General features: G+C 35.9%; 1 protein-coding gene across 1 annotated transcript; it reads left to right on the top strand.

Moving 5' to 3' along the window:
• Positions 1-2,934: 2,934 nt before the first annotated feature.
• Positions 2,935-23,204, top strand: LOC127860068 (cilia- and flagella-associated protein 91-like). Its single transcript, XM_052397859.1, has 15 exons — positions 2,935-3,110; positions 4,126-4,202; positions 5,020-5,177; positions 5,556-5,645; positions 6,674-6,730; positions 7,017-7,198; positions 7,845-8,022; positions 9,344-9,501; positions 10,189-10,511; positions 14,577-14,765; positions 16,511-16,657; positions 17,637-17,858; positions 19,662-19,810; positions 21,494-21,585; positions 21,815-23,204. Exons 1-15 carry the CDS (start codon positions 3,041-3,043, stop codon positions 21,952-21,954), a joined length of 2,232 nt encoding a protein of 743 aa, XP_052253819.1. The 5' UTR covers positions 2,935-3,040; the 3' UTR covers positions 21,955-23,204.
• Positions 23,205-24,101: the final 897 nt, after the last annotated feature.

Here is a 24,101-nt window from a genome sequence, read left to right as displayed (position 1 = left end):
AGTGGACAACGTCCCTTGCGGGCTGATTAAAAATACGAGAGAGACATCGACGGCAGCAACTACATCATTAAGCCAGACGATCTGGGAGGAGACGTAGTGGACCAAGGTGTGGAGACGGTCTGGCTACCGGGAGATGAGCGAAAATTACCACACCATCTGCCTCATCTGCCATCCCAGCAAAGTCATACGACCGATTTAAGATTAAGGCCGATGAACAGCGGGCGGAATAGCAGGCTGGTTTTAGAGTTGGACGGAGCACAGTGAAAAAAATCATCAACTTTAGAGTCATCTTTGAGAAATACCTGCACCGCTTATATGAGCTCTTCAACAACCTAATCGACTTTAAGAAAGCGTTTGACGTGATGGCCTATGGTAGATTTTTAGAGGATTCAATAGTGACAAATGGTTAGTGAAAGTCATCCAAGAACTCTACGAAAACGCCAGCAGCGCAGTACTTCTCAATGAATAGATTGTTGAGTTCTTCAATACATCATTGGGCGTCAGTCAGAGATGTCTGTTTTACCTTTTCCTTGAAAGAAAAATGCACGAGACCCTCAAAGACCACCATTCTTCCGTCCCCATCTGTTTCAGATCTATCTTCAATTAGAGTTTCGCTGATGGCATTGACCTTATGGGTTGCACCAGCAGTGAACTGAAAGACCTCACCAACAGGCTTTATGAAAGAGCAGCCGCATACAGGATGGTAGTCGGAAATCAACAAGGTGAAGTCTAAGATCATGTTGAAAAGCACGAACAACACCAGTGTAAACATCACCATGAACGGCAAGTATCTGAAACAAGTGATCAGTTTCAAGTACATGTACTTTGAAGCAGCCCTGTCCAAAGAAGGTACCAATACCACTGAAGTCCGAAAAAGAATTACAATGGTGACTGAAGCCATGGTAAGACTGAGCAGGTTGTGGGTATTCGGCTTCATCAGCTTCCCCACCAAGCACAGGCTCTTTAAGTCCCTCGTAGTCTCCTTCTGTATGGCTGCGAGACCTACCTCACGCGGACACAGAATGATAGAGTCATTTAAACAAAATTGTCAACGCAGACTGATCCGCATCTCCTATATAGAGCACGAGACCAACGAGTATGTCCGGAACAAGACAGCAGCACTTGTTGGTCCACAAGAAACCATACCATAGACCATCAAACGGCGCAAGCTGGCTTAGTTGGGACACGTAAACAGGCAATATTGGGTTCCAGGGCACTCTAGAGGGCGTTTGCCGTCAGGCTGTCAGGACAAAAACTGGATCGACGATGTGAAAGAATGGACGTCCTAAACAAATGGTTGAGCTTCTCCCAGCTTTTCACAACCTAATGGGCGGAGGATATCTCTGACATCGTCCCTCCTTTCCCCAACGACCAACGGCCAAATGAGTGATGATAAGGAGGAGGAGTAGGAGAACAAAAAACACATTTTACACACTGAAAAACTAAAATACATGTAAACAATTCTTCTTAAAGGTACTTGACAGATTCAACAGAATTATTACATATTTGCACCGATCGTCATTCGGACAAACACAACGTTGGGCGTTTTGAGTACTCGAATACATCGCAGTAAGAAATCCCGGACCTGACAACAGGATAATAATCTAACGTATAGATGCTTTACATATATTACATATAGTGGTATTAGATGCGCATGTTAAATTGCAATTCTCTGAGTTGCTCGATAATAAAAAAACTTGTTAAACAAATGTTACTCTTTCTTGATTAAAACATTGTCCAAATGTATTCAAAAATTGTTTACATCAAATGTTGAAAGACATCTATTAGGCGAATGTTTTTGATAAATATGATGGACATGTCATTTTATTCTTTTTTGAGAGGAATTTGAGAAAATTTCACTGTGGCATGTTCATGCAATTTGTAGTTATATGAATACTTGAAAATGAACGTCGTTTATGAACGCGTTTTTGTCTATTTGTATCATGTTTATGCAATGCTTTATTTTTACAATGCTAATCTTTCAGGATTTGCACCAATTTAAATTAGCTGTATTAATAAATTTGTATAATACTGACGGAGATATGTTGCATGTTATAGTCTTCTACAAACCAGAAAAATATTGTAGAGCTCAAAAGACCTTGGACAAACATACGGGGTTTGAAAAAACAATCTATATTGGTTAGAATGTATGTATTCAACTGTCATACTCGAGTATTGACCTCGTGAGCGTCATGTGCCTTTAAGTTCTTTTGGTAGAAAGTAAGGTTTCTTTTTAAAAGTCTTCAGATGTATCAGATCTTCTAACAGATATAGGCAGATGTGTTTTACATTAAGATTGGTGTTGCATATCTCTTCGTTGATTGTATAGTTGTTGTTGGTTTTGGTTTTGGTTTCAGATGTTGACAAACAGCTGAAGCTCCCATCAGTTTACATTTAAATATATTTTACCGTCAACGAATACATATTAAACGATTCAAAGAATTGAGTTTGGTTTTTAACACCCGGACAAAGTTTTAAAAAATACGTACGATTCTGGAATTTTGATTTCAAATTAAATTTAATTGGGAAACGACTTACATTGTTGTCATCATCATGAACGGGAAACGGATAGTATCAATGTGTAGAGCGTTTGTCTAATATTATAAATAAAATGTATTTGATTGTCACAGTTGGTGATGTTTTCAAACAAAAGTTATGTGAATCAATTTAAATACATAAGAGTAATAGTATTTACTATGTTTGTGTCCATTTTTAGCGTGATAGCCCTTTAGTAGAGAGATGTCAACAGCCCTGAAAAGGTATAGTGCAGTGTAACCTACTGTAAAATAGTTTTGCGTGTTTGTTTATTTTTTATTTTTTTGTGTTATTATTATTTATAACATATTGTTCTCGACGGTTCAATATGAGATTATATACAACATTTGTTTGAAAAGTGGCTTTTAATTTCTAAAAGATTTGGTTGTCTCTATGGAAACCTGAAAACGATCGCCATATTGGATTAGAAAACAAACATGGACGACGGAGTTTAACAAACTTTATCTTTTTCATTTCCCCCAAATAATCGCGTTAAAGATCAAAAATGGCAACTCAAACACAAACCCTAAGAAAGGCTCCTGTACAATTGTCAAGAACACATGATTATCTTTACGGTAGGTGCTTAAAAATACTCTTTGCTTCTTGTTTTGCTTATTATTATTGATAATTATTTTACTTATTTCATTAAATTAATCTCATACAACCGAAATTCTTGTATTCATCATTGGTTGTTTTGTTGGTGACTTGTAATGTTGTTTTTGATCGTAAGTATATAAAAAGAAGGAATATTGCATGGTTTTGGTGCACTGATGTGTAGGTCTTCCTGAATAAAGCTTTCAATAGCATCATACATAGCCTGAAATCCAGTATTCTCGTGGTACTCAATGAATAAACATTTCTGCCTAAAATCTTCTGATAGATGATTGAATAGACAATCATATTTGACTTTTCTGCCATTCAGAATTACTTGTTTTAATGAAAAAACATAAATTTTAACTGTAGTCACAACAAAAACAACATCACTATCCGTCCAATATGATTTATATAATCAAATAGGGTATACCCACAGTAAACATTTTCATTGGTTTTAATGGACTTAATCTTATTAAACTCAGGCAAACATTTCATAAATTGTTTGATATCATGAAATCAAAACTTTCAAAAATTATATTTTGTAAACCATTAACATTGTGTGTTTATGCCCCCGAAGGAGGGCATATAGTGATCCCACTGTCTGTCGGTCTGTCTGTCCGTCACACTTTACGTTTAGGTTTCGAAAAATGCTCATAACTTCTATGTCGCTTCATATGTAACCTTCATATTTGGTATGCATGTGTATATGGACAAGGCCTTTCTATACGCACACAAATTTTGACCCCTTTGAACTTGAACTTAAGGTCCGAGTTTAGGTTTCGAAATATGCGTTTAGGTTCCAAAAAATAATCATAACTACTATCAAAGCGTTTTTCGGGGGCCATATGTCATCCTATGGAGACAGCTCTTGTTAAAATTACTGCTGCTTCAATTGTTTGAAGTTATGATATTTAAAAATTAGCAATAAATAGATCCTTTACTGTACAGACTATGACATTATGCTTTTGTAAACCATATTACGGTTTCATTTTGTAGATAATCTCCATGTATTGGCAAGTGAAAGGGATCATGCTAGGGCAACATTCAAGGCACACACAGGGACTGACAGAGTCGTAAGTACCTCTGTTTGCTTAGAAATGTATTTTTTGATAATTCATGTCCAGTTTTAAAAGTTTTATTTAAAGCTTTATTATGTTGATTGAAATGGTAGCATCTGGTTATTATTGCTCTATTGGTCATTGTCGGCTCGGGTACTACTTACATGTACCCAGGGTACTCAAAGTATACTTACATGTACCCTGGGTACAGTAAATATACTAAAACGTACCTGGGAATTTTGAAGCTAAATCGGTCGTTGTCGGCTTTTTTTTTTTAATTAATTATGTTCACATTTATGTAACTTTTCTGTTAAATGACCTCTATATTATCGAAACTCATACTCAAGAAGCATGTTGATGCAGTTTTATTAAAAGAAAAGTTTGTTTATTATAAACAATATCGTTTTTATGGTAATCTGTAGCGCGTTTTAAGACATAAAATTTTTGGCTGGAATACAACTCGGGAACAGTCTAATATCGACCGGGTACCTTTAAGTATTTTTACCTTACCCGGGGTACATGTAAGTATACTTAAGAGTACCTGGGGTACATGTAAGTAGTACCCGAGCCGACAATGACCAATTGAGCTTTATTATTTGTTGGTTAATTGTTATTACAAAAGCTTAAATTTAGAAACAATGCACTTATCAAGTTAGTATCATTGGTATGATTTTTATTATATGACCCTAAAGCCCTTGGTCATGAATATTTTGAAAAAAAATGTTACAAAGCCCACTTGCTGGCTGTGCTCATTAGTTCATTCAAAGTAATTTTCATACACAAAAGAAACTGTAAATCTTCCACTTTAAAGAAATATTTTCCCTTATTTCAGAAAAGGGTCCCTGTGTTCAACACGATGTTCAGTGAGCTACGCCATCACCCTCGCTTTCAAATGAGACTGGACGTGACAGACCCTGTTCCAAAGTTCATTTCCAGACAATGGAGAGGTTATGCTGATCAACACAGGGAACAACTGATACGATATACAACGTAAGATTTTTCAAATCATTTCTGTGAAAAGTAAAATAAACATCCCACAACTGATGAAGAAAAGTGTTAAATTTCAATGATACTTTTCTGCTTAAAAATGTATCAGATTTTTATGAATTTGCAGAATTGGCATCTGACTGTCTGTTTGTAAAATTTTGTATTGTGAACATTGGAATATTTATGTAGTCTTATTTGATTTTGTTTTTAAAAAGTATTAAAGTTCTGAAGTGTACAGTATTAATTTTAATATGATGTCACAACTCACATATAACTTTATGTGAACAGTAATTTCTGTTGCGTCGCCATTCTATATTGTGTGCAAATTGAGAGGTTCAAATGCCACTTAATAATTAGTATTCTACTTGTCTTTTTCCCCAGATTCAACTATGACCCCAGTGTGCAAGTTCCTTCCAAGGAATATTCCTCAGCACATGTCCGCGGTTCAGACAGATTTAAATTCTTCAGAAGGTGATAAAGTAGTTTTAGAATCGCAAGTGTGTAAGTTCGGGGCTTGCACTACGACAAGTAGTGAAATGAGTAACCATATTCGCAAGTTTGTCTGTATTTGTCATCATGTCACATCCATGTAAACCATAAATACCGGTAACAAACAGATATAAAAGTCAGAAAAGAACTAAGTGAAATAATGTTATACCTCTTTTTACCAATGTCTTTAAATATGATATGTTGATTACATTTGAAAACAAACTGACCAGAGACAGAGGTCTGAACTTTCAAGACTTCATCATCATCATTATCATGTACCAACTGATTGTTATAATATTATAGAAATAAACGGTTAGGAAATGTTTATAATCATTTTAATTATGTATTTGTACTATAAATAGTATAGATCTACATAATCCATTTTCATTAGGCATTGGTTAGGCAGGGTTTAGATTAAAGTTTATAATCACTTTTTTGGAAGTTATACCGAGGCTAGTTTAAAAACGTTAAAAACAACCTAACACCTGACAAATAAGGATTTTACTGAAAACTATAGTAACATTTTAAGGCCATTAGACTTTTGTGATGTATTATCAGGTTCAACACACAATGAAATCTTCTTTGTAGGGCCCACTAATGATATTTGCAGGCACTCATTATGCAGGACGTTTTCAGTTGGGGTTTTTTCACTTGTCCAAGTGTGATTTGTACTGCTCTATCTAAAAGCTGGATTTGTTTAATAAACAATGAGTGAATGTAACCTATTATATTTGGTTTTATTGAATATCACAGTAGTCTGATGCACTTATTGTTAAATTAGCAAAATGTTACTATTTTGTAACCCTGTTTTATTTACAATGATTGTTAAATACATTTTTATTAGAGTTCTTGTCCAATTCTCAAGCAGCAAGAATATTCAGCTTAATTAAATTGGAACAAAAAAACTTGCCAGGGCAATAGGACGAGGGGAATCTAAGTGCTGTGGTGGAATTTAAGTTTCTTCTAGGCTTAGTTATGGACACAATTTTAAAAATTGTGTGTTGTTTCAGGCCGATCATTCCATTCCTGCAGCAAGTGCCTCCAGAAGTCCTGCTAGCCACAGCCAGGTGAGTGAAGAGCTTGACATGGGATATGGAGGTTTCATACCAGGCAATCATTTCGTATCGTAAGGTTTTTCACCTCTTTTAAGGAGGTCATTTTCCGCAATTTGTATGCAAATCATTATTTTGGGAAACCTTTCATGTGGGAGGACGAAACATATCTGTAAAAGTTTTTTTTTATTGTATAATGCTTATCTCATTGATATTTTTCAGTATTTCTCAGCTAAGAAACAAAAATAATATTTGTATGTTTGCAATATTTTATAAGCACCCTTTTCCCAAAATGTTGCAGACATGACCCCCTGGCTGGCCCAGACATGCAGGTTGAGAGAGCTCCCACCCCGCTGCACCGTACTGTGCAGATTCAGACTGACTTCAGAGACTCTGAGGCCCAGACGGACCCGTATACACCAGAGTATGTTGTCCGGCCTGGGTCTGCACCAGAACTGCTCACACTTGCCACTTTGTCTTATGGTAAGTCCTTTATTTAGAAAATTTCATAATCAATCTGTGTCTATTTTAGACAGCATGATTTAATTTAACATTAATTAAAAAATTTAATGTATTAAAAAATATGCTTATTGCAACCCGGGTTTGGAACAATTTTCTTATTTTTTCAAAGTGATGGGGGGAATTTCAGCTACTTTTGCATTTCTAGAATAGACTCAGATGAACAATTTTCTTGCATTCTTATGGTAAATGATGAATTTATATACAGCCCAGTCCATACCATATTTACTTTTAAGAAAACATGTTTTTTATTTTAATAGCAATTTTTGTCAATTGGAAAATACTTTTTGTTTCAAACTTTAATTGGAGTATTATTATTTGAAAACTTAAATTTATGGCTCAGAATGCATCAAATTATCACATTTGGTACAAACAAATCTGAATGATACATTGTCTTCTGCCATGCTTTTACTTTAGTTGATTTTTTTCTCCATTTGAACAAGCTCTCTCTTTAAATTTCTTAACTAGAGCATCAATATTGTAAAAATCATGGCACAAAAATGATAACAGGTATCTGAACTACGCCACAAATTTTTATCATAAAACCAAAATCTGTTTTATTCATGGACTTCAAAATAAACACATAAAAAATGTTATTGTTTCGCATTAGGGCGTGGTCTACCGGCAGGCTTGGCGGAGGTTGAGATGATAGAGAGAGCGCGTGCCAAGCGTGCCTGGGAGGCGACGTTACCTCCCCTGAACGATATGTCGCAGCTGGAGAAACGTAAACGTATGATGGACGAGATGGAGAGGAAGGAGTGGGCGCTGAGAGAACAGGAGATTGAGAAGTAAGCAGGCTGTGCATTTAAAATAACACAATGTGTAAAACATAGAAGGAAATAAACAGGGACTGGCTAGGCAATAGCCCTTTAAATTTGTTCAGGTGTGGGCAATTGGCACTGAGAGAACAGAAAATTGAGACTGTGCATTTGAATAATAAGTCCTTTACCCTCTACTACTTAGATATGCATTATGACCTGTTTGTAGTTTTTTAGAAAATAAAATTGATTTTGAGACCTTTGATAATAGATTCAAGTTTTAAAGGCTTCATTTCCATCCATACGATACTGATGAGCAGCAAACAGCATTAAACCTGACCAGCCTGCGAATAACTAATAGGCTGTTCTGGTTTAATGGAATGGGCGTTTTAATAAGCCTAAGGCTTGCGATGCAATTGAGCTAAAATAAAAAGGTTTAAACTTAAACCAAACTGTAGTTTTTTTAATACCAAAATAGTTGAGCAAATTGTTCTTCACTTTGCTGAATCCATTTTTGAATCTTTTTGGATGTACCAAAAGAGCACATTCTATTAAAGTGGATATTATTTGCCTATAGCAGGCACATCATTAAGGAATGCTGTTCACTTTCAACAAAGTTCTTACAGATAAAACAATATCGTTCATTTTCCTGTTCACCATCATAATGCCCTGTTTCTATATGAGAAGGTCCAAAACTTCAGAGCAGAGGTTTTGCTTCCCTGATATGTTTCCAGATTTCCAGCCCTGTTTGTTGCCCCTTATTTTTTCTAAGAAAACACATCCTCTCAGTACAAAAAGTAAGTTATTGAATGAACAAGGGCAAAAATATAAGATTGTAAGCCCAGTTAAGGACCAAATAACTCTTGTTCATACTACACTGGAAAACAATGGCAGTAACTGTTGTTTTTGTTGTTGTTGTTGGCATAGTCCTAAATTTGTTCAAAACTCTACTTCAGAAGTTTCTGTACAGTTATGATGAAACTTTAGGCAAAGCTTTAGTTAATATTGGATTATTTCTAATGTTGGCTTTTGTTCATGTACTTCAATAATTCAATTAACATATCCAGAATATCTTAAGTCCATATTAATGTCCTATGCGTATGGTATCAAGCATGATATCTACCAATAGATTTAACCAATTGTAAGAGTTTGCAGGTGTCGGGTTCTTGTGGCTATTAATACCTCAACTATTTTTCATTGCTAACGGTTATTCAAACATATTTTTTTGCCTCGATTACATTGAAATCCCAATATTTATTAAGCACACATGAGTCCGTTTCCTGGGTAGAACCAGTTCTTGTTGTTATTTCACAATGGTATATGTTAGTTCTAACATTGGGTTCATGTTCAGACTGCAGGAGGCAAGGTTGGAAGTGCTGAAGCAGCTTCTGAAGCAACGTGAGGAGAACCACCAGGAGCTAAACATCAAACGTCTAGATAAGCTCTGGTCCAAGAAGCAGAAAGAAAAGGAGGGACGAATCAAGAAGATCAGAAATGAACACATTAAAAGTGAGCCTTAATTTAATTTTTCCAATCTTTTAAATAAGGAAGATTGCAATTAGTTTAATAACAACTGATTCTGTTTTCTTGTCTACCCTGCATTCTGATGGGATTAATCAGCCATTGTGACGTGCTTTCAGTTGCACTCACTATGTATGCAAATTAAAATGTAAATATTCACGACTGTAATACTTTTTATATACACAAGATGTATCAAATGATAAAATTGTTTTATGTGCATCTTATTGATGTTTATTTCCATTCTTTAATAGCAAAATGTCATAGTTAGGCACGACTGATATGCTGTTTGACAAAATGAAATTCAAAATAAAACAATATTCATTTGCCATTTTATGAAGTCTACTGTGGCCTTAAGAGTGTTGAATAACAGTCAATACTCTTATGTGTTATTTTAAGAAATTGATAGCAATTTTCTTCCTTTTATTTTAAATTTTCCTGATGGGTTTTACAGGGATAAAATGCTGTAAAAGGCTATATAATTCTTTAATAAAATGCTTTAGGAGTAACAATTTTTAGCAGCATTCTTAAAACATTTAGGAAATTATCTCTTTGAACCTTACCTATGCCTTTACATTGAGAACTTTAGTATCTTATTTAAATGCACATTATTTAAATATTTTAATTTCATTATTATGTAACTTAAAAATTCCCTCAACAAATTTTTTACGTTTCCAGCAATCAGAAAGCTCACAGAAAAGAGGCGTAAAGTGGAAGGCAAACTCGAGAGGCGCGATGTGATAGCCGACTATGCCTCGTTTTCCTCACAGTCCTATGCCCCGCTGACGAGGGTCGGAATTTTCCTGGACCGTGGCTCCGAAAACTACGTGGTGAAGAGCCGTCACCTGAACACATACCAGGGCCTTCTGGAGCTTGAGGCTTCCCTCCCGGACTTTGTAACGCAGCCCAGAATCAAGGGTCCGAAGCCAAAAACTGTGACCAAGTCAGGCTTTGTGAAACGGAAGTACAGGCAGGAAATTGAGCTGATGGACATGCATGAGGTGAGAATAGTTTAATTTTCTTTGGTTACCAGGGGTGTAAAAATCCTACAACACCTTACCTGTCCATGCGTTAAAGATCTTTTTGCCTGTTAAAATTGCCTCATGATAATTTTGCATAGAGCATTTGCAGTTTTGGTTCTTTTTCAGGGGTGTAAAATCTTATAAAATCTTACCTGTCCATGTTTGAAAGATCTGTTTGCTTGTTAACTTTTCCTTTTTATAATTGTGCATGAAGGATTTGAGTTTTGATTGTTTTTAAACAGTGTATAGCACTTAAAAAATCAATTGGTAATTCACATGGCCTTATTTGATATTGTTGCTTGTCTTTTCCACATTGTTCTGAATCTACTGAAATCTGGCAGTTTTAGCTTGGCTGTGCCTGCTCAGGGATAAGTGTCCAATAAGGACATAATTGAAACCACCACTGATCGTGTTGTGTTCTTGAATGATTATTGTGATATGTTACACTGAATCATTCAAATTAGTAAACTTTGTCAAATGCCGGCAGCTTTAAATTGTATGTGAATAATATTTTTAAATGCACACTGTATGTTGTATTTTGTTTTAGTTCATTTCAACTCAGTTAATATTTTGTTTAATAGATAAAACATCTGGGAATTCCAAATAGGCATATTTAAGCCATTCTCATTTTAAGTCTCCTATTATAACATACTTATTTAAAATTATTTCTGTTAAAAGAAATTGTTACAAGAATTGGAAAATGCTGAGGTATGCTGCTTATTTATGGATCTGGTTTGATTGATTTCAGGGGATCTTATTTCTATGGCAAAATGATTTTGAATCTTGATAGAGTTTTAGTTATTATATTGTCAATTTTTTTAATGGAAATATGCAAAAATGTTTTATTATTATTATTTTTATTTTTATCCATATCTTCTATTCATAGATGTACACTTTAGTTGTCGTTTAAATTAACATTTGGTGAAAGTCTCTTTATCAAATTTTCTTCATCTGTGTTTTTCTTTTTTTCTTAAATATCAACATGGGTTAGGGGTTTAAAATGTATGATTCTGAAAGTGTATATTAATGTGAAAAAACAACTACTTTATAATGTATATAAATATGAGGAAAAAAAACTATATAAATAATCTTACTGAATTCATCCTTGGATTATGCATGAAGATGAAATTAAAGAATAATTATACTTAGACAATTAAAATATTTTTTTTCTGTAATCATGAGTGGCATAATTTTTCTTCCTTGTAGCTTATTTTCACCTTTATTATATAATTGTTGATTTACACAAGTAGTTAAACTATAGGAAGGGAGCATGTTATTATCGTCACTAAGAGTTTTTATGTCCCCCACCACTATCGTGGGGGACATATTGTTTTTGCCCTGTCTGTTGGTTTAAATTGTTTGTGTTTGCGTCAAACTTTAACATTTGCCATAACTTATGCAATATTGAAGATAGCAACTTGATGTTTGGCATGCATGTGTATCTCATGGAGCTGCACATTTTGAGTGGTGAAAGGTCAAGGTCATCCTTCAAGGTCAAAGGTCAAATATATAGCTTCAAAGCGGCGCAGAAGGGGACATAATGTTTCTTACAAACACATTTCTTGTTCTAAAATTGCACCTGAATATATGATTAAAGACCTGTTCTCATTCTGAGCTGAGTAACTGATGGACCAAAGCCCCCAAAAATGAGTATGCATTTTTTATGCCCCCCTTCAAAGAAGAGGGGGTATATTGCTTTGCTCATGTCGGTCGGTCTGTCGGTCGGTCTGTCGGTCCGTCCACCAGGTGGTTGTCAGACGATAACTCAAGAACGCTTAGGCCTAGGATCATGAAACTTCATAGGTACATTGATCATGACTCGCAGATGACCCCTATTGATTTTGAGGTCACTAGGTCAAAGGTCAAGGTCACTGTGACCCGAAATAGTAAAATGGTTTCCGGATGATAATTCAAGAACGCTTATGCCTAAGATCATGAAACTTGATAGGTAGATTGATCATGACAAGCAGATGACCCCTATTGATTTTCAGGTCACTAGGTCAAAGGTCAAGGTCACGGTGACCCAAAATAGTAAAATGGTTTCCGGATGATAATTCAAGAACGCTTATGCCTAGGATCATGAAACTTGATAGGTAGATTGATCATGACTAGCAGATGACCCCTATTGATTTTCAGGTCACTAGGTCAAAGGTCAAGGTCAAGGTGACCAGAAATAGTAAAATGGTTTCCGGATGATAACTCAAGAACGCTTATGCCTAGGATCATGAAACTTGATTGGTACATTGATCATGACTCGCAGATGACCCCTAATGATTTTGAGGTCACTAGATCAAAGGTCAAGGTCACGGTGACCCGAAATAGTAAAATGGTTTCCGGATGATATCTCAAGAACACTTATGCCTAGGATCATGAAACTTGATAGGTACATTGATCATGACTGGCAGATGACCCCTATTGATTTTCAGGTCACTAGGTCAAAGGTCAAGGTCACAGTGACCCGAAATAGTAAAATGGTTTCCTGATGATAACTCAAGAAAGCTTATGGCTAGGATCATGAAACTTCATAGGTACATTGATCATGACTCGCAGATGACCCCTATTGATTTTCAGGTTACTAGGTCAAAGGTCAAGGTCACAGTGACAAAAAACTTATTTACAAAATGGCTGTCACTACAACTTAGAGCCCATATGGGGGGCATGCATGTTTTACAAACAGCCCTTGTTAGACAATATGGACTAAAAACAACACAATTTTAGTTCTAAAGACTGCCAGTGACTTATTTATTGTATTTTGCAAATTTGAACAGCCATTTACACAAGTGTTTTATCTTATTATGTTGATATGTTTTTATAAATGTCACACAACATCAAATGTATGGTTTCCTGATAAGACAACAATGAACATTAGTCTGACCAATACATTATTTTTTCTTTTATCAACTTTTAAAGATTTTTCACCTGTGGCTTATGTTAAATGTTGTCCCTTGATGCTCTCTTTTCAATATTAATGTTTAGAGATTTAAATGCTTAATGCTTATTCAAAATAACCTAAAACTAGAGACGATTGCAGGTAGAATTTTCAACAATATGTTGATAGAACTTTTAAATATATTTCCTCCAAAAATATCAATACCCAATGCGTTCAAGGCTGTGTACATTTTTATGTCCCCCACTATAGTAGTGGGGGACATATTGTTTTTGCCCTGTCTGTTGGTCTGTTGGTCTGTCTGTCTGTCTGTTTGCGCCAACTTTAACATTTTGCAATAACTTTTGCTATATTGAAGATAGCAACTTCATATTTGGCATGCATGTGTATCTCATGAAGCTGCACATTTTGAGTGGTGAAAGGTCAAGGTCAAGGTCATCCTTCATGGTCAGAGGTCAAATATATGTGGCCAAAATCGCTCATTTTATGAATACTTTTGCAATATTGATGATAGCAACTTGATATTTGGCATGCATGTGTATCTCGTGGAGCTGCACATTTTGAGTGGTGAAAGGTCAAGGTCATCCTTCAAGGTCAGAGGTCAAATAAATGTGGCCCTAATCGCTTATTTTATAAATACTTTTGCAATATTGAAGATAGCAACTTGATATTTGGCATGCAAGTGCATGTCATGGAGCTGCACATTTTGAGTGGTGAAAGGTCACGTCAAGGTCATCCTTCAAGGTCAGAGATCAAATATATGTGGCCCAAATCGCTTATTTTATGAATACTTTTGCAATATTGAAGATAGCAACTTGATATTTGGCATGCATGTGTATCTCATGGAGCTGCACATTTTGAGTGGTGAAAGGTCAAGGTCAAGGTCATCCTTCACAATGTCAAGGTCATCCTACAATGTCAAACATCATATAGGGGGACATTGTGTTTCACAAACACATCTTGTTTCTCTCTTTTTCTTAAGAACAAATAATGCCCCACATATATTTGTTGGGATTTACCTTTTGTAATTGTTATGCACCAGAAAGGCTAAGTAAAAGTATTTTTGTTTCAGCTTTTATATTTCATTATATACTGTAATCCCACAAAGGCGTGGCCCAGAACACTGAGTCGCAATCAAAATGTCCTCAACATTTCAGACAATAAAAGAAGCCAAGCTGAAGGAGGAGGAAGAGCCCAAGCCGCTGCGGTTCCTTCAGAAGATTGAGAAGCCAATCCCTCGACCTCCGACCCCGAGGGTGGAGGTGCCCTCCGAAGAGGAGGAGGAGAGGGAGCTAGCTGTCATCTTCCTGCAGCAGGTCATCAGGGGCCGCGGTATTCAGAACATGGTGAGTAACGAGAATGGCTCTTTAGAGCTACATGTGTAACACAGAACCTCATTCTGGGAAAACTGGGTTTAATGCATGTGCCTCAACAAAAATTCCATAAAATGGGGCAAGTGTCGTCCCTGATTAGCCTGTGCGGATCACATAGGCTAATCTGAGACAAAACTTTACGCATATCAATTGAGCCAAGTTTTCCCAGAAGGCATACAGAACATCGTGGGCACAGGAATTTTTATGTCCCCCACTATAGTAGTGGGGGACATATTGTTTTTGCCCTGTCTGTCTGTTGGTCTGTTGGTCTGTTGGTCTGTCTGTTTGCGCCAACTTTAACATTTTGCAATAACTTTTGCTATATTGAAGATAGCAACTTCATATTTGGCATGCATGTGTATCTCATGAAGCTGCACATTTTGAGTGGTGAAAGGTCAAGGTCAAGGTCATCCTTCAAGGTCAGAGGTCAAATATATGTGGCCAAAATCGCTCATTTTATGAATACTTTTGCAATATTGAAGATAGCAACTTGATATTTGGCATGCATGTGTATCTCATGGAGCTGCACATTTTGAGTGGTGAAAGGTCAAGGTCAAGGTCATCCTTCAAGGTCAGAGGTCAATTATATGTGGCCAAAATCGCTCATTTTATGAATACTTTTGCAATATTGAAGATAGCAACTTGATATTTGGCATGCATGTGCATCTCATGGAGCTGCTCATTTTGAGTGGTGAAAGGTCAAGGTCATCCTTCAAGGTCAGAGGTCAAATATATGTGGCCCAAATCGCTTATTTTATGAATACTTTTGCAATATTGAAGATAGCAACTTGATATTTGGCATGCATGTGTATCTCATGGAGCTGCACATTTTGAGTGGTGAAAGGTCAAGGTCATCCTTCACAAGGTCAAGGTCATCCTACAATGTCAAACATCATATAGGGGGACATTGTGTTTCACAAACACATCTTGTTCCTTCTTAAAGGATCAAGGATGTTTTCCACAATTTTGAGAAGTTTGCGTCTTAAATTTATACAATTTTTTAAAGTTTGTCATTGAAATTTTAACAAATGATTTAAGTTTGCTTCTCATTTTTTCACAATAGTCAAAAGTTTGTGACTATTTTTTCATAATTTGGCAAAGTTTGCGACTCATTTTTTGACAATGTTGGAATGTTCGTGACTCTTTTTTTTACAAATTGAGTAGCCGCTTCACAAAGACAGGAAATAAAGCATGGGTGAATAACTAGAGGGGCTTTATAGATGCAATCAAAACTTAGATACTAAGCTTTATGGCTAGTTTACGGTGCCTAAAGATTTTGGGAAATCATGGACTATGGGTCTGACTAGAAAGATCATTGATTGTAAAAAATGAAGTGTCCTTTTATATGCATGTTGAAGTTGGTTCAGAATAGCCTCTACCTTGGCGGCTTAGACCATGACGGCCAAAATTACAACAATCATAATATAATTCAAGTTTACTTGTAAAATTGAATTGCATTTTATTATATGGGGGATGCCCCCCTCCCCCCCCCCCCCCCATTACAAAATGTATACCTCAAAATAAAATATGTTTACAATTTATTTACAAATGTGGCTTTATAACCTAATTTATGAATGCAAGACTATTATGACGTTAAGTTCGAAATCCAGATATCTTCAAATTATTACCCAAATTTCTATTTGCAATTCATGTTCGTGTTCTTGTTTGCAATATTAACAAACTCATTCTCACCCCCTGCCTTTGTTTTCCACGTGCAGATGTACGAAGGCAAGGAGAAACGTATGGAGCTGATCCGAGAGCTGCGCAGCACACACGCCCTCCAGGAGGCCGAGCAGTCCATGAAGAAGCAGGAGAAACAGGCAACCCTGACGCTGCAGAGGCAGCGGAGGCTTCATGAACACCAGGTGAGATGGGGTGTTGCATGAACACCATGTGAGATGTGGTGTTAATTGGTGGGGTATGAGTCTCATACCTAATCATGGACAACACTTTCCGCTTGTATTGGGTTTTTTAGTTTGAAAGAAGCCTCTTATGGGCTTAATGGATGTGTGCACAGGCAGTCCCCACACGCTACTCAGGGATGACACTTTCTGCTATTATGGTATTTTTCTTTCAAGGAAGTCTCTTCTTAGCACAAATCTAGTTTAGGCCTGAAGGGTCATCCCTGATTAGCCTATGCAGACAGCGCAGGCTAATATGGAATGGCGCTTTTAGCACATGGATCTAGCCCAGTTTTGCAAAAACAAAGCTCATATGACATCTTACCAGTGTCATCTCTAGAAAGTGAGCAATTTTCATTTGTGCAATAGAGTAATTTTTCATTCTAAAAAAGTATTCCTGCATAGTGAGTTTCATAATCAGGGCACCCAGTGGCTAAAAATAGTATGTTTTCCATTTTACCATCCATCAATAGAATTCATTGCACTTTATAATATTTTATGGGGTTTATAAACAAAACGTTGTTGCCACATGCACATTTCTTAATATGAATGTTTAGTAATTGACTAATTTGGAAAATGTCTGAGAAGGCCTGATGATTTCTTCAGCCAAATTTAAAGAAAATGTAGTCATTTGCTTATTTGGGATATGCATGAGAAGGCCCTGATAAGATTTTTTTCAGCCAAATGTGCTGAAATGTTCAGTCTTTGGCTTATTAGGCATATACCAGAGAAGGCCCTGATAAAGTTTTAATATGCCGATATTTGTGGACATTTCACATCTTAACATAAATCTCCTTGTATTTCACTCCAGGAAATTTAACTTCTTATCATAAATCTCCCTGCATTTCACACCACAACATGTCAATTCTTAGCCTAAATCTCTGTGCATTTCATTCCAGGAAAGTACACTTCTTATCATAAATCTCCTTGCATTACATTCCAGGAGTCCCTCGTGGATGAAGCGCTGGCCAAAGTGGAAGGCAAGAGCCTGGGCGACATGTTTGACTTCCTCAGCAAGGAGCTCATACGGCTGCAGGAGGAGCGTCGTATCCACGCGTTCTCCATGCTGGCGGAGCGACAGAGACGGATCAGGGAGGCGGAGGAGAGTGGGCGGAGACAGGTGGAGGAGAGGCGGAGACGAGAGGAGGATGAGATCTTCAAACAGGTACGCATCCAGAATTGACGTTATATGTGTGTTTACATATATTCTGTTATTTGGAAATCTGTGAAAACTGGGGTGTCTGGTAAATTTAATATATTCTGCTATTTAAAAATCTGTGAGAACTGATTTTTCTGCTTATTTACATATAAAACATGTGTTCATGTTAACTAAAGTGATCTGAAGTCTTTTGTCATTATTTGAATGTTCATTGATACATGTTTATAATAGTAAAACGTTGTTTATATCAAAACAGTCTTGACTTCAAATATAGAATTGTCAAAAAATAGTGATTCTTATTCATTACTTTAAGTGTGATTGAAAGGGCTGGCGCAGAAACGCCAACCAGCATTTATTAATTGTTATAAAATAAAACAATAATGGAAATAAACCATCAAAAATGGGCAAAATTGTCCCATAAAGTTGGATGAACAACAAAGTCCAAGTAATAAATGTACATTGAAATAACAACACAGTAAAATGACAGTAAAAAATACACTGAAAATCATAACAACGTTGAGGAAGGGGTGGGATGGTGGTAAAAAATGCGATTTGATAACAATTGAAACTGCTTTGCTCTGAAATCCTGGAAGTTATGAAACTTCCGGTTTAAATTAGAAGGTTACAAAGCAGTAAGTTTATATGTAATCAAAGGTTGCAACCCAGCCACAGTGTAAACAGCGAGTGAGAACGCTTTAAATATAAATCAATTTATACTCCTGCGTCTTATAAATTAGGATTTTACAAATTCTAGTGCTAACAAATCTAATTTTAAAAAAAGATGTATTCTCAAACTGTGGATCTTTGTCTTAAGAACATGTATTGACAATTGACCATTATTAAACCACACCTGTGTTGGGCTGGTACAAAGACAGCTCCTTAGGCATGTCTTAATTTGTTCTTCATACTTTTCACATAAAATGTGCCATCAGAAATCAAATAATTTCTTCTTACAGAAAGATAATATATTGGCAATTTTGGTTGGACAGGTTTGTGGACTTTAATGTTCGTTCAACTTTATGGGACATTTGCAAATTTTTGATGGTTTTAATTCCATTATTGCTTTCTTATTTAGCAATAAATAAATGCCGGTTGGCGCTTCTGCGCTAGCCCTTTTCAATCCACTCATTTGTTGTAGTGTTTTCATGTCCTACAAATGAACTAGGAAATTTGGAGAGCGAAAATATAAAAATATAATTTATAAGACGCAGGAGTTATAAATTGATTTTAAAGCGTACTCACTCGCTGTTAACACTGTGGCTGGTTTGCAGCCTTTGATTACAGATTTATTTACTGCTTTGTAACCTACTAATTTATACCGTAAATTGCATCATTCTCCAACATGATTCAGAACAAGGCAGTTTTCATTGTTTCTAAAGCGCAATTTTAACCACCATCCCACCCCTTCCTCCTGCGTCGTTATGATTCTCAATCTACTTTTTGTGTTTTATTTGTGTTGCATAATATACATGCCATGTTGATATAATGTCGGACTTTAATGTTCGTCCAACTTTATGAGACATTTGCAAATTTTTGATGGTTTTAATTCCATTATTGCTTTCTTATTTAGCAATAAATAAGTGCCGGTTGGCGCTTCTGCGCCAGCCCTTTTCAATCCACTCATTTGTTGTAGTGTTTTCATGTCCCACAAATGAACTAGGAAATTTTGAGAGCGAAAATATAAAATATATTGGCAATTTGTGCAGTATTTGCATGTTTAAAACATGTCCAATTTTTCGAGACAAAAACTCTCGAGCCTGTATGAGTTTAAAGACTTTGGGAATACAGGTATGGGTTTCTGTTTTCCAGGTGGTTAAAGTGCACCAGGACAGTGTGGATACATACCTGCATTCGATCATTCTCAACTCGGTGGATGATACGGCAGACGCCCAGGCACGCTTTGAGATCTCAGAGCTTGCGGAAAAGATCAACGACGTTGCTTACGAAATTGAGGATAAGTGAGTATTTTTATTTCATATTTATCTTCTTGTTTTACTCAAATTTGAGTACTGGTAAGTCATTACAGGTATATTAAAAAAATTATCTTCACATTTTTATGCTCCCCCAAAATTTATTTTGGGGGGAGCATATAGTCGCCGCCTCGTCTGTCCGTCAGTGTGTCCGTCCGTTCAAAAAAAAAATCCGGGCTATTTCTCAGCAACTAATGACCGGAATTCAATGAAACTTTATGGGAAGCTTCACTACCAAGAGGAGATGTGCATATTATCAGCGGGTTCTGGTCGGATGATTTTTCACAGTGTTATGGCCCTTTGAAATTTTTGAAATTTTCCATTAACTGTACATATAGTGCAATTCTTGTCCGGGCTATTTCTCAGCAACTAATGACTGGAATTCAATGAAACTTTATGGGAAGCTTCACTACCAAGAGGAGATGTGCATATCATCAGCGGGTTCTGGTCGGATGATTTTTCACAGAGTAATGGCCCTTTGAAATTTTCTATAAAAAAATCTTGTCCCCACAACTAATGTGCCCTCAAGACGCTTCCTTTTATCTGAATGCAATATTGTGACAAAATAAACTTTTGGGGAGCATCACCCGTCTCTGACGGTTTCTTGTTTTTCTAATTTATTACTAGTTGATTATTATAAGGCAACAATCTATCATGTTATACCTATATGTAATTCAGTAGTATTGAGTAATTTCAAGAGAAAATTTGAAAGATAAAAACATAGCTGCCACAGTTTTAATCAGTCTGACCTGCTTGTTAAATAAGCAAAATATGATTTTGTGTTTGCTTGATATTTTTAGGGTTATCTGTGTGGCTGTTAATTCATTTATTAAGTACCATTATTTAGGATCATCGTCGGTTACCCACGTTCGACCCATTCCCCTACTCTTCATTTATCGACAGTGGGACATAACAAACTTTTTTCACTGTTTTAGGGTGTGTCAAATCCAGTAATTTGATTGGATCCCTCACAGTTTCATGAGGATATGTTTTACCAATGATACAACTCGTACTATAGAGACTTCGGGTTTGTTGTCAAAATGGCCGCGTCCACAGAAATGGAATTTGGTCATTCATGCAAATACTTTAAAATTGAGACTTAAAGAGTAAAAATATCTCTAGTCTCTTACATGGGCGCGATGTCTTTTTAAGCACGCAGACAGGTGGAGGGAAAAGCTTGGTGTATCAAATATATCAATTTATGAAAAGAAATCAGTATTCTTTTTGTAAACTGCGATTTCATTGGTCTACTGAAAGGTTACAGTTAAGTTATAAACAGCGTGTATTGCTTATATTGTTACACGGCTAATGCTGAAGAGTAACGGAATGAATTAGTCATGGGTATCAGACGATGTATTTAGAATATAATTGACAATGTATTCTCAGAGAGCGCTCTGAGAAAACAGGGTTAAATACATGTTTGAAAGTCTCATCCCAGATTGGACTGTGCAGTCCACACAGGCTTATCAGGGACAACACTTTCAGCTTTTCTTAGCATCTATCCATTTTAGGCGGAAAGTGTTGTTCCATATTAGCCTGTGTGGACTGCACAGGCTAATCTGGGACATCATTTAACGCACATGGATTTAGCCCCCTTGCACGGAGGGAGGCTGATTTCTCTTTCTTTTAATACAAATTGTATCAACCCGATTCTGCATGGGTTTTTTTCAGACGAACTCAGCTGGAGTCAGAGGAGATTGTAGCCGACCTTGTACACTGCTTCCTTATTCCTGAGGTCAAGAAGCAAACCATCAGAGACAAAGGTTGGTACCTGAACAAGTTTTTTTTTTAAGACAAAAATTTGTTAAATACATGTTCTTGTATATTGCCTATGTACAAGAAGCTTGCATTTTGAAAAATGATAATTTGCCAGCATACTTACAAAACTATTACATTTATGATTTAGTAAATACTATGTGATAATAATATCACACAGACATGTGAAAAAGGCCTGATATATTTGATACATTTTTTATGTGTTTGTCCATTTAGTGCGTCAAGACCAGAGAAAGTTCTTAGTGGCTGCACACAAAGAGATACACAAGGACAGTGAGGCTGTGATTTCAATGTACCCACGTGCATCAAAAACAGCCAATGATGGCACCACACCGACCCCTGGCAAACAATCATGAGTAACCTAGGAAGAATGTTTGTATAAATGTGACATTACTATATTTGAGATGCCCTAGAAAATACCTACCTTTTGAATTTTCTTGACAGTAAAAACTTCATATTGTGAAGTATTTTTGTTTTCAAATGAATAAAAAAGGAAATTAACTTTCTTTTATTATTTTCTCATATAAAATCGTTTTATTCCATGTTCACATAGTTTAAAGAAAGAATCAATGTACTGAAAGTTTTTTTTATTATCTGTGAATCTTACATGTTATACAAGAACAGGATCAAAGCTTCACAGCATAATTTCATATGTAATGCCTATGAGTTGATTTTTTTTTTTTATTCTATTAACATTCAAGAAAATGCATTAATTTTGAAACTCTATTGTCTGAGTAGGTTCAAAGTTCAGTGTAAAGCCATTGTATGCATGTTTGTGAACATTATTTTGAGTGAGGTCATTACTAGCTGTTGTCAATTAAACATATTCACAAGAATGCATCAAGGTGTTCTTCTGTCCTTCAAGTGTTGTTTTATTGTAAATTGTCATGGCTGAAGAGTGAAATATTGCAAGTCATATATAATTTGCATAAAAATCCATCTTTACAATTTCAAATACAATAGGAAAGTAATAAGATCCACACCGAATATATATTTTGGGATTTGTAAAAAAAATTGCAGTTCATGTACATCATACATGGTAGTGCTTTAGCGATTCATTGTTTCTTCACAATCAACAGTAGGCACGGTTGCATAAATTGTATGATGTGTAGATATGGTAAAAATCTGTGATATTATTATATGCTGTGTTATAACTTTGTAAATACCTTGCAATTTTGTATCGTAAGACATTACATGTGTTGTGGTAATTTATTGAATTGACTAATATATAGTTCATTATAAACATTTAAGTAAGGAAAAAGTAAGGCAAACATGTCTTGGTATTTTACCAAACATTTTACTGAATAAAGATCAGTTAAAGTTAGTTTCAATGGACATTTTATCATACCATAATATTTTTGCAATGATGAACTATATTGATTAAATTGCTTGAAACAAAGATCGAAAAGTTTTAAATTTGAGTATATTGCAGATCAAAATATCTCCTTATACATGCCTGTTCTGATAATTATGTTCAGTATTTTTAGAAGTTTATTTATATAACATACTAGTAGCATTGTTATTAAGTCTGACATTGCATCTACACTTGTTTATTATTCTTGTACTTTCAAGATTTTTGAATTGATAAATAAACCTGAAAACCCAACTGTCTTGTATGTTGCTAGGTTTGTTAGACACAGAAGTCAACTCATTTGAACACTGGAATCCAAATTGTGCTTGTGTAATTACCGTACAATTTGGTGTAGACATCTGAGTATAAGAAGGATTGTTACCAAAAGTATCTGTATGCCTGTACCCAATCAGGCTTCCTTAAATGTGTAAGTACGTGTCATTTTAGATCAATTATTACAGTTCTGTGAAATATATATGCCTTTGATGTTAGTGCTGTTTTGAAAGGTTGGACAGTTTATTAGAGTGTCAATTCTTACATTTAACAATTACATTTAAAATGTTGACTCCAGGGGCCCGTCTTATCAAAGATCGTACGACATTCTCACCTTACGATGCAATTTTCGAAGCGCCATAAATACGTAACCGTCACATTTATAATTACTTTTGTTGAACATTTCCATTCATTTTCAAAGTAGCTGTCAAATATCCTTTATATTTGAAACATACAAATCATTTTCACTTACATTTTAAAATTACAAAATTCAATCGTAAGTTAACATTGTCGTACGATCTTTGATAAGACGGACCCCTGATTCCTGTCCTTAGTACAAGGTGCTTGACAGGAAGGTACTTAGTCCCAACTGATTTATCTAGCTGCTGGCTATGCAAGTGGTCCTATTAGAACTGGCCCAATGAGTGTATTAAACTCTGCTGCAAACCAATACTCTACCACTAGACCATGAACGAGTGTCTCAACAAACTCCACAACTACAAAGGTTTTTAAAATTAATTGTTCAATATTACGAATGAAAATACAAGCACATATGAGCTGGGCTCTGGAAAAAAACTCCCGTAGCATAATGCATGTCTGTAAAGTGTGCTCCCAGAATAAGATTAGCCGGTGCAGTTCCATTGGCTAATTAGGATTGAC

The sequence above is a fragment of the Dreissena polymorpha genome, chromosome 15, assembly GCF_020536995.1.
Source record: "Dreissena polymorpha isolate Duluth1 chromosome 15, UMN_Dpol_1.0, whole genome shotgun sequence".
Classification (NCBI taxonomy): Eukaryota; Metazoa; Mollusca; class Bivalvia; order Myida; family Dreissenidae; genus Dreissena; species Dreissena polymorpha.
Note: the sequence above shows the minus strand (reverse complement) of the source record. Positions and strands in the feature narration are given on the sequence as shown.